Here is a 16,157-nt window from a genome sequence, read left to right on the forward strand (position 1 = left end):
CATGTGTTTGTGTGCGTGTGTGTGTGTGTGTGTGTGTGTGTGTTTCTGTGCGCGCGCACAGGCAGCCCCGGCCCAGAGGGGGTCTCTGCAGGAGGGGGTGGGATACTTCTCTTTTCACCTGTGCATCTCCCAGGGCTTCTCAAACAGAAAGGGGGTCCTTCCCCTCCACTGCGTTCTCCTACCACTTCTCAGGCTGGCCTTACCCCCTCCCTCCCTACCCCTCAGTTCTGAGGCCGGGGGTATGGGGCAGACTCCAAACTTACTTCCTCAGAGTCCAGCTCCCATCTCTGCACCTGACCTCTGGGTTCTGGGTTCGAGGGACGCACTCGCTGGGGCTCAGGCATTACCCCCAGCTCGGTGCCCCATGGCCGTGCCCAGGGTGAGAGGGAGCGAGACTTAGTGCCAATGCTTGCACCAGCTCCTGGCATATAAAGCCCGCTCGAAGCTGGCCCTGAACCCTAGGAGACACCCCCACCCGTGGGTGGGCCAGCCCACGGGTACCACATCCTCCCCTTGGGCTGCCCCGAGGCCCTGGCAGGGAGTCTGGCTGGGCCCCACCCACCTCCCAGGACCCCCACCCCCACAGTCAGACCCTATGCAGTGCCAGTCTGGATTTGAGAGGGGAAGCCCCCATGCCCCTCCCCCAGACCGACCCCACAGCGCTCAAGGCCCTGAGAGCACTGCGGACCCCTCTCCCCAGGAAGGGGCATGACACTGACCGCTGCCAGCTGCCGGCCTGCAGGACCAGCTCGTCGGCGCTGCAGGCGCTGACCGTGAGCTCCTGCTCTGTGGCGTTGAAGACGTCCAGCAGCAGGTGACACTGGCGGGTGCTGAGGAGGGAGGGCTGAGGTGAGACGGGCGCAGGCCCCAAAAGAGCAGGGACCCCCCCCCGCAGGGCCCCGGGGGCTGGGGCCGTGCATATGGTCACAGGCCTTCGTCACGGAGGACACACGTGGGAGCCAAGAGAGGCCCCGTGGGCTGGGCTGGTGTCCCCGCACGGGCGCAAAGGCAGGCCAGGCCCTCGGCAGACAGGACGGGTGCTGGAGAGGCAGACAGCACTCTTATCTCTGTTTGTCCCTGGGCAGCCACAGGCAGCACCAGCAGTGAGGTCGCCGGGCAAGTGGCCCGCACTCGTCCCGCCATCCAAACTGACCACTCAGAGGGTGACGAGGTGAGGCCGTGACGGCACAGCCAAATCCAGACTCTCAACCTGCATGTATCTCAGGCCAGCTGGGCCCAGCTCTCTAGAATACTGAGGAGCATGGACACACTGACCCCAACAGAAATGTGCATACTGTGTGCAGACATGTACACACACACGCACACCCATGCAGACACACGTGTGCACATGTGCAGACACCATAAAAACATAGGCACATGCACACTCATAATAATTACGCGTATACACACATGTATACACATAAGCACACGCACACTCACACAGACATATGTACAACCATAGGTACACATACACCCATGCAGACACATATATGCACACATACGCATGTGTATATTCATGAAGGCTCATGATTCATACATAGGCATATGTACACCCATGCACACACAGCCATGTGTACATCCATGCAGGTACACACGTATATATATATGCAGGTTTGCATACACAAAGGCATACATACACCCACGCAGACACACGTGTACACACACGGAGACACTTGTACAGATGTGCACATACTTGTGTATAAACACAGAACATATATGCACACAAACCCCACACAGATATCTGATGGCCCCATGAGGCAGCTGTGAACCCCAGAGGCTCCGAAAAGCCATGCCTGACCTCTCCGGTACTGCCGTGTCTTGGCCTGTCGCAGTGTCCTCCTGTCCTGGTTAGCTCAGACTCCCAGGGAGCCCAGACACCAACTGGCTCTCGGCTGACAGGCCTCAGACTCATCCCTTAGCCCTGACAGGTCTCAGGCTCATCCCTCAGTCCTGACAGGGGCTCAGGATCCTCCCTTAGCCCTGAGAGGCCTCAAGCTCATCCTTCAGCCCTGACAGGGCTCAGGCTCCTCTCTTGGCCCTGCCAGGCCTCAGGCTCATCCCTCAGCCCTGACAGGCCTCAGACTCATCCCTCATCCCTGACAGGCCTCGAACACTGTCCCTCAGCCCCGACAGGCCTCAGACTCATCCCTCAGCCCTGACAGGGGCTCAGGCTCCTCCCTCAGCCCTGAGAAGCCTCAGGCTCCTCCCTCAGCCCTGACAGGGGCTCAGGCTCCTCCCTCAGCCCTGCCAGGCCTCAGGCTCCTCCCTCAGCCCTGACAGGGCTCAGATTCATTCCTCATCCCTGACAGGCCTCGGACACTGTCTCTCAGCCCTGACAGGCCTCAGACTCATCCCTCAGCCCTGACAGGCCTCAGACTCATCCCTCAGCCCTGACAGGCCTCAGACTCATCCCTCAGCCCTGCCAGGGGCTCAGGCTCCTCCCTCAGCCCTGACAGGCCTCAGGCTCCTCCCTCAGCTTCAAGGTCATCCCTCAGCCCTAACAGGCCACAGGCTCCTCCCTCAGCCCTGACAGGCCTCAAGCTCATCCCTCAGCCCTGACAGGGGCTCAGGCTCCTCCCTTGGCCCTGCCAGGCCTTAGGCTCCTCCCTCAGCCCTGACAGGCCTCAGGCTCCTCCCTTGGTCCTGCCAGGGGCCTGCAGCGTGGTCTCCCTCCAGTTCTGATGAAGCCTGCCCGCCCACCAGAGCCGGGGCTATCCAGTGCCACAGCCCCACCCCTCAATGGTTCCCAGAGGCTCCACCTCTCGGAGGCCCATGCTGAGGCAGAGCCACGAGTCATGAGCCATCAGGCATGAGCAGCGGGCAGCGGGCAGCCCAGGGCTCCGCCGTGCTGCTCTGGGTCCTGGTTCGGGGCCCGCAGGCTGTGGCAGCAGCTTGCAGCGCCTTTCTGGGGCTCACACACTCGCCTTGTGGCCCCGGAAGGCAGATAGCCCATCCCTCCTGCCTCCACACTTCTGAGTTTCCATCCTGTTTGCTTTCAGTATTCTGTGTCTGCTGAACCCATCCACTGGGAATGCAAGCCAGGCCAGAAAGGCTTCCTGGAAGAAGGGAGGCCAATGCCAGTCTCTGAAGGACAGGCCCAGGGGCCTGGGTTGGGGGTAGTAGGAGAGGGTTGCTGGGGGAGGGGACAGGGCTGTCAGGGACAGGCAATCCCATCACCCGCCCCCCCCCCCGGCACACCATGCCCATGAGTGGGCATTTCCTGAATAATTCCTGCCCGGTGCAAACACCGACCCGGCCCCACCTGTTGCCAGGAGCTGGCCCGGGCACTTGCGGTGCGGGTGTGAAGGAGAGAAGTGGGCCTCTGGGCGGAGGGCAGGGCGAGGGTTCCCAGAGGCTTAACTCAGGCATGGGGGGTGAGGAGAGAAGGTTCCGAGGGTTAAGGCACTCCCCAACACACAGACATGCTCACACACAACACACATATGCACGCACACACACATAACACACACATGCACTCAAACACATGCACACACATACACACAAGTACACAAGGCATACAACACACTTGTGCACACAGAACACACATGCACAAACACGTGCACACATACAATACACACATACACAAACATGCACACCTGCACGCACGTGCACACATACTCTCAAAATCAAGAACTCCCCACCGACAGCTGGAACAGTCTCAGCTCAGCACACCTAGACAGATGTGTCTGCAGGAGAGACCCACACTCGGCTGCAGCAAAATTAAGAGCTTGCGGGGCTGGAGAGACAGGACAGTGGGCAGGGCGCTTGCCTGGGTTGGATTTCCTAATACCCCATATGGTCCTCCAAACCCCACCAGGAGAGATTCCTGAGTGCAGAGGCAGGAGTGACCCCTGAGCACTGCCAGGTGTGGCCCAAAAATCAACCACTTAAAGAAGAGGTATTTCCAGAATTGCCTTTTATGAGGCTGATACAAAACCCAGAACTAGAGAGAGAAAGAAAGTGGGGGCTGGAGGGATAGCACAGTGGGTAGGGCACTGGCCTTGTACACGCCTGACCCAGGTTTGATCCCTGGCACCCCCGTATGGTTCCCGAGCACCTCCAGGAGGAACCCCCGAGTACTGCCAGGTGTGTTCGTCTCTCCAACAAAAAAGCTGGAAAATGCCACTCATGAACACTGAAGCAATGATCCTCTAAATTCTGGCATGGAAAAGCCTTTGGACAAAGCTTGACTTCCTCTCGTGACTCAGACCGTCAACTGTCGGAGGAGAGACTCCCTCCTCTGATTGGGGGTATCTGCATGCTGAAGCCACACGGCAAACATACAATAAACCTGGGACCCAACAGGTTCATGGAACTCTTGCCGAAGTAATGTAGAGACTTAACGTAACTCCAATCAAAGTTCTATGAAGACATTTTGCAGACCCAAAGACCTGATTGAAAGCAGCTTCGTGTGAGGCTAAAACAAGAACTGGAGGGGCTGAGCCCTACTGTGGGGGGCCTGCCCTGGTTCGATCACCAACACCCCATAGAGTCCCCCAAGTCCCTTGAGGAGAGATGCCAGAGTGCAGGGCCAGCAGTAACCCCGGAGCCCACAGAAAGAGGAACCGGAATAGATAAAACTATTGAAAACAAGGAAGCGTGGATTCGAGGCACCCAGCCCACACCGGCTGTCCAGGGCACACAGAGGACAGGCCGGCATTGTCCCCAGCCCGTGAGCCCGAGCCTGGACCTGACACTTTGGCTGTGACAGTGCCCTCGGGGGGAAGACAGGCAGGCCCCAGCAGGTGGGAGCCAGGAGACAGCCACTAGCGGGCGAGGGACACGCCACGGCTTCTACCAAAATGACCAAAATGACCAAGGGGGGGACTGAGGGCCAAAAGGGAAAGCTACAAATTCAGCGCAAGGAGGGCTGGCCAAAGCGGGATCAGGGAGGAATGCGGGGGGAGTCAGCCTGGTAAAGTCTCGAGAGGCTCACGGGGATCCCCAGGCTGGGACGGGTCAGGGGTCTCCGTAGCACGGAGCTGGGGGATGGGCGTGGGGCATGGCCACCTGGGGCCCTGGTAAGGAAGCGGCACCACCCAGAGCTCCGGGGACACACAAGAGGGCACAGAGGGCCATGGCGGGCTTGTCTGAGCAGGGCTGAGGCTGGGGGTGCAGCTCCCACTGCAAACACCACCACACACCCCACTGGCTGCGAGTCTCAGCAGTGACCCCAAAGGCCCCAGGTCCCTGCCAGACACCCGAGGAGGGAAGGGTGCCCCCCGCCAAAGCGAAGGAGGCCCCAGCTTCTCTGGTGCTCCAGGGCCGTGAGCTGCCAGAACATTCCAGGGCACTGATGTACTGAGGGAAGAGACGGGACAGTGAGCAGAGACCCCAGGACTGCAGGCAGCAGCCACAGCGCACGCACACACACACACACACACACACACACGATACAGACACACACTAAAACACACGCACAGACACATTCAGATACAGACACACACACAGACACAGATACAGACTCACACAGACACTTATATACAGACACACGCACAGACACACTCAGACACACACAGCACACTCAGATACAGACACACACACACAGACACACACACTCAGATACGGACACACTCAGACACACAGTCAAGACACAGACAGACACACTCAGACACACAGAGATTCACAGACACACAGACACACACAAGCATACACAGGCACACAGAGACACACACAGACACACAGACACACTCAGAGACACACAGACATGTTCTCCGTCTCCACAAGGCAGCTCCCTGGGGCAGTCGGGGACCGGCTCACAGTGTGGACGCAGCATGGAGCAGGAAATGGTGAGGGCGGCTCTGAGCTGGGGGATGAGTGTGGGCAGGGGTCGGGTCTGGCCGACTCAGCGCCCACCTGCAAGTCCCAGGGAGCTGCTCCGCCTCGGCACAGGGGACCCCAGGTGCCAGCTCCAGGGCCACGCCTGGCAGGAAGGGGCAGCCACAGACCCTGGCACCCCCTTCAGAGACCCAGACACGGGTGCAGCCATGGGCACAGACACCAGGACCCACCACCACACCTGGTCCCTCCCGTGGCAGGTGCCCCGCCTGCCACCCGCCCCGCCTGGTCCCGCTCTGGGTGGGCTGACCCCTTCCTGGCACATATGGGCAGATGTGCACCGTGCAGTGTCCCAGCCTCCTGGACACCCGCCCGTCCCTCCCAGTGAGCCGTGACTCCTGCCGGCCTGAGCTGTGTCCACGGCGCCCAGAGAGTCCAGGACCAAGGCCAGCGCTCGGCCTGCTGCTCCTTGGGGCAGGGCCTCTCCATCAGGAGGAAGGGCACAGGTGGCCGAGGCTCGGGGTGCAGGGCACTGCGGGCGACCAGTGGCCACGGAGGCTTCAGCTCGGGGCCAACTGCGTGGCCCGAGGCAGGGAGGCTTCGGGTACGACAGGCCCTGCCCTGGGCCCTCCCAACAGCGGTGAGCCACGCTCCACAGGCGAAGGGACGCGAGGCCTCGGCCCGCACACACCTCCTAAGGCGGGGCACAAGGGGGTTCTCGGGCTCGGCGGGGCTGGGTGGGGCAGAAAATAAGCCAGAGACAACAGTCTAGGGCTCCAAACTCACCAGCCCTGGTAACACTGAAAATAAAATGGAATACTTGATGCAAAACTAAAGCCGCAACACAAACACAGCACACACACACACACACACACACACACACACACACACGGAAACAGTTGGAATCTGTCTCAAAGGAGGTGTGCTTAAAGCGCCATCTCGTCTGTAAACAAACAAGGAGCCCTATGGCGTGCCAGGAGCCTGGAGAGGTCGAAGGGCGGCGGCGGATGGTGCCTGCACACAGGGCAGAGAAGGGGGCCCCCGCCCTGGCCGTGAGGGACTCTGGTCCCGCCCAGACCAGACACGCGGCTGCAGGGAGCACTGCGTCCCACCATCTCTGCCCCGCCACGGACAGGAAGCGCAGGGCTGGGGGCGCTGGGGGCACCCCGAGTTCCGCTCTGCTCCCAAGGGCCACTGCCCTGTGCCACTTCTGAGTGCCCGTGTGCCTGCCACCCACACAGGCGCTTCCAGGGATACGGCCCCAAAGACCCGCCCCTCCCCAGCCTCACTGTCAGACCCCCAGGCCCCTCCAGGACTGATCCCTGAATGCAGAGCCAGGATTGAGCCCTGGGCACTGCCAGCTGTGGCCAGACAGAGAATATTAAGTAGACTGAAAAATGCCCAGCTCAGGAGTGCCCGGGAGGCAGCGTGGCACGCCCTGGCCCTATCTGGGGGCAGCTGCACTGCACCCCTGCCCAGGAATAGTGGGGTTCAGTGGTGGCATCAGTGCTTGGCGCAGGGCTGTGTGAGTGCATCAGATAACAGAGGCCACAACAATGGAGGCCATGACAGTGGAGGCCACAATAATGGAGGCTACAACACAGAGGCCATGACAAGGGAGGGCACTGCACACAAACTGAGTGCAGTCCTGCCCTGAGGGTTTCCCGCCCGGGGGTCTGCAGGGAGAAGAGGCACAGCCCCACCCCCAGCCACATCAGCAAATAGCCCTGGGCATGAGATGACCCCCAAGAGCCCCTGGGCCCTGAGAGGGGAGGGAGGAGCAAGTGTCCCCTCCATCCTGCACTTGCCAATCTGGGCGACCCCTCAGCCCAGCAGGGAGTGGGGCAAGGGCGCCCCACCCGGTGGGGCAGGGCTGCAGCTGGGCAGGAGGCAGGGGACGGGAGAGAGCAACAGGGGTCAGATGGTGGCGGGAAAGGAGGCCGCAGGGCACACTTGCACTGGTCACATGGACAGCCCTCGGAGGCCTCTGTGTCCGCCCTGCCCCCTCAGGCATGCCCTGTCCAGGCCATGGGACGGGCCCCCCGGGACGGGTGACACTGGAGGAGACGAGGCGCATGCACAGCTGAGTCCAGGCTGGCGGCACCTCCACGGCGCCTCTGGCCCCACCTGTCGTCCTGGCGTCTCACCTGGTGGCCGGCAGGGTGCTGGCACGGGTGAAGAAGACGGACGGCCCCACGTCCACGTGCAGCCCCAGGGACACGTCCCTGTAGAAGCCTTCGGCGTGGCCCGGGCCGCCCGAGTACTTGAAGTGCAGGATGGCCTCCAGGGTCTGTGGGGACAAGAAGCCGTGTCAGTCTTCCAGGCCCGGGGCTCGGCCACCGCCATTCCTCTGACCGTCCCTTCTCCCCTCTGTCCAGGCTGCCGATAAGGCCAAGGGGCCCAGAGTCCAGGCTGAGTAGACGCGACCCACCTGCTAACACCGGAGGAAAGAGAGGAAGCCTGAACCCAACAGAGACACAGAGACATCATACAGAGACACAGACAACACACAGAGACACAGAGCCATCACACAGAGACAGAGAGACACACTCAGAGACACACAGACATACACACAGAGACATATATCACAGGGATACACACACACAGACACAGAGACATCACACAGAGACACAGAGACTTCACACAGAGACAGAGACAGACACTCACAGAGACACACACATACACACAGAGACACGTATCACAGGAATACACACACACAGAGACACATAGACATACACACAGAGACACATATCACAAGGATACACACACACAGGCACAGAGACATCACACAGAGACAGAGACTTCACACAGAGACAGAGAGACATAGAGACAGACACACAGACACACACACAGAGACACAGACACACAGACACAGACAGACACACAGACACACACACAGAGACACAGACACACACGGAAAGACATACACAACACAGGGAGACACACAGACACACAGACACACAGAGAGACACACATAGCACAGGGATGTACACACTCACAGAGACACACTCACACACAACCATACAGACACACAGAGACTCCCCCACACAGTGCTCAGGCAGCCTCTGTCCCAGAAACAGCTGCGGGGCCCTGGGAACCCCACATGGCACGGCGGGGCTCAGGGGTTCCAGAAGCAGCAGCTGGCGCTGAGAAGTGGCTGGGGGCCACAGGGGAGCGGGGAGAGAGCACGATGGGGCCTGCCAGCTGCCACCACAGGGAAGAACCAGCACCAAGAGGCTGGCGTGGCTCAACCAGGTGATGAGGGTCTGGTGCAGCCACAGGCTCGAGGCGCCAGGGCAGCTGGGCTTTACCGGCCACACGAGCAGCCCAGGCGAGGGGCCGGAAGGCAGCGGCCTATCTACTGCTCTGCTGGACGCACACACTTCCCTCGAGACCTGCTGCTGGGGCCCGAGAGCGAGCGCTGAGGACACAGGGCCTGTCCAGAGGGGTCACAGGGACAACACGGCTCAGCACAGAGACGGGGACGCAGGCGGGGACTGGCGGGACTGAGGCCACAGAGCCCACTCCTGTGCTGACCACTCCGGTGGCTCCCACAGCGCCCACCCACCCTCTGTCCACCCAAACATCCCACTCATCCTACACCCATTCACCCGCCCATCCATACACTCATCCAACCATTCACCTACCCAAACACCCACCCGCCCCCGGGCTGTCCCCGTGCGCGCACTCTCACTAGCAGAGGTGAGTGAGCAGCGGGCGCGAGGGGAGGCCTAGAGCAGAGGACCAGAGCCTGGCCTGGGGAGGCTCACGCTGAGGCCCCGCAGCCCAGAGACCATTTTGCATGCCCCGGGAACACGGCAACAGCCCGACAAACACATGCCTGTCAAGGAGGCAGGCACTGGGGCAGGGGGCCGAGGTGCTGCGGGAGGGGCGGTGCAGGGACAAGGGGCGCCCGAAACTCACTTAGGAATCTGTAAGTCACGGGACCTGACACAAAAATAGACTGTTTTAAGAAAGCAGACACATACAGAGAAAAACTCAGTCAGGCTAAACCCGCATGCATTGGAGTATCTCTAAAAGTAACCATCTTCTGTGCTAAGAAAAAAGAAGAAAAACTAATTACCACCACCCAGAACGAAAATGAGCCTCAATGCAGATCCCACACATAGTAAAGGGACAAAAATGGAACCGCCAGCAATATGGTGCCAACAAACCCAGCAACACCGACGGGAAGACTCCGCAGAGCCCGGCGGGGCTCTCCAACCACCCAAGGCCCCTGCACGCAGTCTACTCCGATTCAAGTGCTCCTAAGAGGAGCCCCGGCTCAGGACAACCCCCGTTTGGACAGACACGGGTGGCCTGGGAAAGCGAGGGAGGAAGCAGGTCGGTCCCAGCCGGACGCCAGCACTCACAAGGACAGGACCCTGCATCACGCCAGCCTAGGCGCCAAAATGCCCCCCAAAATATGGCTGGATCGAATTCCCCGCCAGGGCCAGGGAGCTGATCCGAAGTGGTCGGGTTGAGTCCAACGGGAGGCGCAAGGTCCGGGTCCTGCTGGGACGAGCTCTGTGCGTCCCAGCTCCGGCCTGGCCAGGCTCATCGGAGAGGCGTTAAAGACCTAAGACCGTTAAAGGCCAAGTCCAGGGCCAGAGCGACGGAAGGGCCAGAGGACGCGGGCCGTGCATTCGGCAGAGCCCCCAGCCCCAGGACAGAGCCCCGGGCACTGCTGGCCACTCGAGACAGACAAGAGGCGGCAGCGAGGGCAGCAGAGGACAGCGGCTGGGCACTGGCCGAGGGAGCGGAGCCTGACTCCTTCCTCAGCACCCCCAGAGAAAAACCCAAACGCGTTTCCGGCAGGGCGGTCAGCAGCCACCGCAGCCCCGGGGACACGCAGATACCCCGAGAGGCCCCCCAGCCCGCCCAGAGCTGCGTGGGACAAGGCTGGCCTGGGAGGACTCGGGCCCAAGCCCCTTCCTTGTCGGCAGTGGCCGCTGTCCCCCGTGGACTGGAGCCCCCAGCACAGTGGCCACTCCCGGCGGGATGGATCTGAGAGCACAGGCTGGCCCGCTGGCACCACCCGCCATGGTTTCCCGGCCAGCGGTCTGCGGGGATCCAAGTCCGTCAGCGGCGTCTACCGCTCACGACCTTCCGCTCTAGGCTTGTTTCCTGAAGAGACGCTTTTACAGGGAAGGAGCCACAGTGTGTCCAGTTCAGTTCAGCGTCCCCTCTACGAACACTGCAGGACCCAGGCCGCATGACTCTTGAGGTTTTTTTCCCCCCTCAAAGTTTAGTTGTTTCATACGTAACAGGTTTGAAAATAAACTACATGTGTGAGTGTGTGTGTGTGTGTGTGTGTTTACGTCAGAGAGAGGAGATTATGTGTGTGCTTGTGTGTGTGAGAGATAGGACTGTGCGTGTGTGTGAGACCGAGAGAGATGAGACTGTGTGTGAACTTGTCTGTGTGTGTCAGAGAGAGAGCGAGAGGTGAGACTGTGTGTGTGTGCCAGAGAGAGAGATGAAATTATGTGTGTGAGAGAGACAGAGAGAGGGAGCGAGAGATGAGAGTGTGTGTGTGTGTGTGTGTGTGTGTGTGTGTGTGTGTGTGTGTGTGAGGGAGAGAGGGAGAGAGGCGAGCGGAGGGGCTGCTGAGCACTGCGTGTCCTCAGGCCTGAATGCAAAACCAACTTGGCTTCAGCTTCTCCACCCCGCTCCCCAGCCAGTCCTGGCTGCACAGGAGACGAAACAAGAAAAAGTTTAGAAGGCAGAGGCAATAAAGGTGAAAAACCAGGAAGTTGCCTTTAGCTGGAAACATGATTTCTTTACGTCGAAAATGCAAAGAAGTCACACACACGAAGAGGCCGGGCTCTGCAGCAGGCCGGCCCCGTCCCATGACGGGGACTTTTCTTCTCTTCCTTTCTGATTATTTTTAGTGTGAATTCAGGGGGTGTGACTTCTGGGCGCCATGAACGTGGGACATAGGCCACAGCCCCAGGTGGGCTCAAGCACCATGGCCTAAGGCCTGTGTCCCCTCTGGGGAGGGGCTGCCAAGGGCTGCGTGGCCGAAAAAGGGTCCCAGGGCAGTGAGGCCCCTCTTGGCCACACTGTTGGCCCAGCACACACGCCCCCGGGGCGTGGGGGGGGGGGAGCTAGAGCGACAGAGCCCGCGGCCCACGCAGAGTCACGGGGCGTCCCAGAGAAAGTGGGGCCGTGAAGGGGCGGCAAAACCGGGAGGACGCTGGCCCCACACACAGCCGACCGGGGTTCAGCCCCGGCACCCCGTAGGGCCCTCCACGCCCACTGGGAGGGAGCCCTGAGCATCACCGGGTGTGGGCCCCACGCCAAAACAAAAAGCAGAAAGCAGCTGGACCGAGCCGCAGCCTGTCTCCTGGCCGGGCGGTGGGGGCCGGGGGCTCACCTGCACCCGGAACCCCGGAGTCTGTCAGCTTAATTGGACCATTTGCGTCTCGCAGGCAGCAATCACAGCGTAATTAGTTTCCCACAAACGACGCCCGGACACTTGTTCCACCCTCGTTCCTGGCAGGGGCGCCGCCACGTGGCACCGGGAAGCCGCTTTGCCTAATAAATTACATCAGCGCGTATTAACGAGCTGAATCATGCATGAGCCGCCGCCGAGCGAGGACGATTATTCAATCTGGGTTACTATATTAAGTAATTCGCCCTTATTGAGGCCATAAAACACGAGACGGAGAACAGGATGCGAGAACCGTGTGGAAAACCTGCTCGCTGAACCGCGCCCACCCTGGCCACCCGGACAGAGCCCCCGGCCCGAAGCCGCGCACCCAGCCCAGCCCTCGAGGGCGCAGAGAACAGAGAACCAGGCCCAGCCAGGGGCGAGTGCCCGCCGGAGCTGGGCAGGGGCAGGGCCCCGGGTCTTCATGAAGGACGGTTCGGCCCTGTCGCGCCAGGGGTGGCCCGGGACGCACGGGCGAGCTCAGGCCGGAGCAGGGCGGGCTGTACGGGCCCTCTGTCCCCAGGCAATGACTCCCGAATGGGGGGTGGCCCTCCAGGCAGGGCGCCAGCCTGCTCCTCCCCGCCCCGCCCCGCCCAGCTCCTGCCCGCTCCTACCCACCCCACTCCCTCCTGTCCCGAGGCTTCGAGTCCGAGGCCAAAGGCAGCGACCACAGGTCACTAGGCTGGCCTGGGGCCTCTCTGAGGGGTTGGACCCGCTCTGCACACGAGAGAGAAGGTTCATGTCCTGTGTCCATCCCACACTGCCCACCCCAGGTGGCGGCACATAAAACACATATGTGCACACGCATGCATTCAGACAAGCACACATTTAAGCACACGCAGAAGCACTGTGTGCATGTACTTAATGTGTGCTGTGCAGATACAATAATACACATCGACACGTAAACTGCACAGACGTGTATGTACACACGCGAGCATGCGTATTGCGTGCACTTACAGAAGATATGATTTCGATCACATCTGAAATGCACACACAGTCACACATGGAACACACGTGGACATGCCGTGTGTGTGATCACAACAGCACAGTTAGCAGTGGTTCGAAGGTCACAGTGATTTGGAGCACTGAGCCTGTGACCGGCCCCCAGCAAAGGACGCCCAGACAGAGGGGACTGTCCTAGCCCCCAGTGAGACCAGGAGCTCCCCACGGGTGGTGGGGGGGAGCTTGAAGCTACATCCGCCCTGTGAAGGACCGGATATAGCAATGTAGCTGCCGGCCACCCCTACACTGCCCACACGCGTCCAGGCGTCCACTGCAGGTCGCCCCTACACTGCCCACACAGGTCCAGGCCTGCTGACTCACAGGGGGGCTGGAGGCAAGCAGCTGCGGGGCCCGGCCCTGTCGCGGGGGTGACGCCCACAGCGGGCAGCACTGTCCTTGCTGTCCCACGAGGAAGCAGACTGGACGGTGCCACTTCCGCCTGACCAGCAGCTCAGTTCCTCGAGAGGTGGCCCCAGGCGCGGGCGAGGACACGTCCTGCCACGGGTGGCAGCTGCTAGAAGACACCACGAGCGGGTGGAAATACCGGTGGGACCGTGTCCTCACGCCAGCCCCTGCGCGGGGAAGGTCCCGGAAAGCCGCCCACCAACAGCGCCGTGAGACCCTTGGCCTTGAGTCCTGCCTTCCCGTGTGCCACGGCGCCGCCACGTCAGCAGGGAACTGGCAAGTGGCCACAAAGGTCCGCACGCAGAGGAACTCGGGGCCACGCAGCTCTGGAGAGGGGCCGGGACACTCGGCGAAGGAGACGCATGCTGCGGGCGCGGAACAGTCCAGAAACAGCCCCTCCCCCCCGCCCGGCCCTCGCCAAGGCGCAGACAGCTCCGTGAAGCGAGGAAGGATGTTCTTCCACAGAGGCGCCAGAAGGACCAAGCAAGGAAGGGGCATCCCAGAGGAGCCAGCAGCGCAGGAACACGCGAGGCGGGACCCCCCAAGGCCCTGCCTGGCCACGGAGCCCACAGACGTCTCTGAGTGCGGCCGCCACGGCAGAGGGACAGACACGGAGCCCAGCCCTGACCGGGCCTCCCGCGGGCACCGTCGTGGGAGAGGAGCGTCTCTGAGGCAGTCTCTACACCCTCCCCCCCCAGGGCCCGGCCCTCGCTCTCAACCTGCCCACACAGACCCACAGCTGGGCCGGGCCCCAGGCCTCCTCTAGGGACTGGACAAGGGCCCCCGGCCCCACCCACAGTCTTCCCTGAGCCTCCTTCCCCACCCACAGGACTGTCAGCCGGGGTGTATCTGGGGAGGGAGAGGGCGCTAAGAAACACGGGCAGGGGACGGAGTGTGCGTGCCCTGCACCTGGCCGACAGCGAGGGGCGCAGTACACGGAGCCCCCTTCCTCGCTCACCACCAACCCTCTCCCACAGTCGGGGGGCGGAGGGTCAGGGCTGCGCCCAGAGTCCTGCTCAGCCTCATACAGGTCCTGCCCCACCTGCTTCCCTGGGAAGGTTCCAGAAGGTTCCGAAAGGATCCAAGGAGGCGCCCCAGCTAAGGCTCATTCCTGAGCCCAGGAGGCAGACGGGGACTCCGGGGAGGGACTCGTGAGTCACTCACTCACGGTGCGGTCACTTCCATCGCCCTGACAAGGTTTGGGGGTGACCACAGTGACTCACGAGGCACCGCCTTCCCCATGCGCCAGCGGTCAGCCCAGCTGGGCCGGCTCAGAGGGATCCCCAGGAGCAGGGCAGAGGCCGAGGGGGCTGCGCGGGTGGAGGTGGGCTCCCAGGACGGGGGGAGGGGCAGGCTCCCTGCTGCAGGCGGGGCTGAGGGTGAGGGTCGAGAAACGGGGGCCAGCGGGGGGGGGTCCCCAAACACTGCAGGACACGGCGGGCAGCAGTGAGGTCAGCAGCTCCCTCGGAAGGACCCAGGACACAGACACCTCTGGAGTAGATGCAGGGAGAGATGCAGGAGAGACAGAAACGGGGAGAGACAGAGAGACAGGGAGAGACATAGATGGGAAGACACAGAGATGGGAAGAGACAGAGACAGGGAGAGACAAGGAGAGAGAGAAACAGAGACTGGGAGAAACAGAGACAGGGAGACGGAGACGGGGAGAGATAGAGATGGGAGAGGCAGGAGAGACAAGGGCCGAGCCATCCAGGGCCGAGCAAGGAGCCGCCCCATCCACTGTGGTCATGGCTACGAGCGCTCAGACACAGGCCGCCCACGGGCCCCGAGGGTCCATGCCCCCGTGGGGACAAGACACGGGAGGGGCCCAGACATTGCACGAGCGCGAGGAGGGTACCTGGACAGGAGCCCAAGGGCAGAGAAGATCAGCAGGCACGGTGACGGAGGGAGGGGTGGGGCAGCCCCACACTCGGTCACCCGCGTCCACTCCAGACCCTCCGCCCAGCGCCATGACCTGCGCGTCTGCGGGAAGGAGAAGCCCAGCCGGAGGGCTGTGACCGCTCGGCCTTCGGGGGGCCGGGTTGTGGTTGGGACAAGCACGGGGCCAGGGAAGCTGGCACTACCGAAGGGCCCAGACCCCAAACCAAACCGCATCATGGAACGCAAGGGCCAAAGAGGCCAGTGCGGGCACAGGAGGGACTCGGGCCGCCCCCAGGAGTGACACCAGCCCAGTGAGAGCAGGGCAGTGCCAGCCGCCCTCCACTCTGCCCTTCGAGCACCACGCTCAGCCACTAGCCGTCTGTTTTCAGGGAGTGGGAGCTCACATGTGCAGTATACGAGGTGTGCAGGTTGGGTGTGCACATGGCTTGTGCAAGTGCATATGCACATGTGAACACGCATGCTTGGTACAGTGTGTGCGTGGTGTATATGTGGGGATATGTGTGTTCAAGTATGCAGTGTGTGTGTGTAGTGAGGATGTGTACTTCTATGTGGTAAATGAGATATGTGTGGGGTGTGATACATGTGCTCTGTGTGCAGTGCTTGTGCATGCGTGTGATTCTGCATATGGCATGTGAATGCA

The 16,157-nt window shown here is 61.5% G+C and overlaps 1 protein-coding gene across 10 annotated transcripts in view; it reads right to left on the reverse strand.

Annotated features, from left to right (window-relative positions):
- Window positions 1-16,157, reverse strand: part of TRAPPC9 (trafficking protein particle complex subunit 9) — a 98,889-nt gene that overhangs the window by 24,311 nt on the left and 58,421 nt on the right. For 8 of the 10 annotated variants that reach the window (XM_055125519.1, XM_055125521.1, XM_055125520.1 and 5 more), the window contains 2 exons: window positions 7,926-8,068; window positions 720-830 (listed from right to left, as the gene is read on the reverse strand). In XM_055125519.1, coding sequence (XP_054981494.1) covers window positions 720-830; window positions 7,926-8,068 — 254 coding nt within the window. The remainder of the gene's footprint in view (window positions 1-719; window positions 831-7,925; window positions 8,069-16,157) is intronic. The other 2 variants (XM_055125524.1, XM_055125526.1) reach the window with 1 other exon arrangement.

The sequence above is a fragment of the Sorex araneus genome, chromosome 2 (genome assembly GCF_027595985.1).
Source record: "Sorex araneus isolate mSorAra2 chromosome 2, mSorAra2.pri, whole genome shotgun sequence".
NCBI lineage: Eukaryota > Metazoa > Chordata > Mammalia > Eulipotyphla > Soricidae > Sorex > Sorex araneus.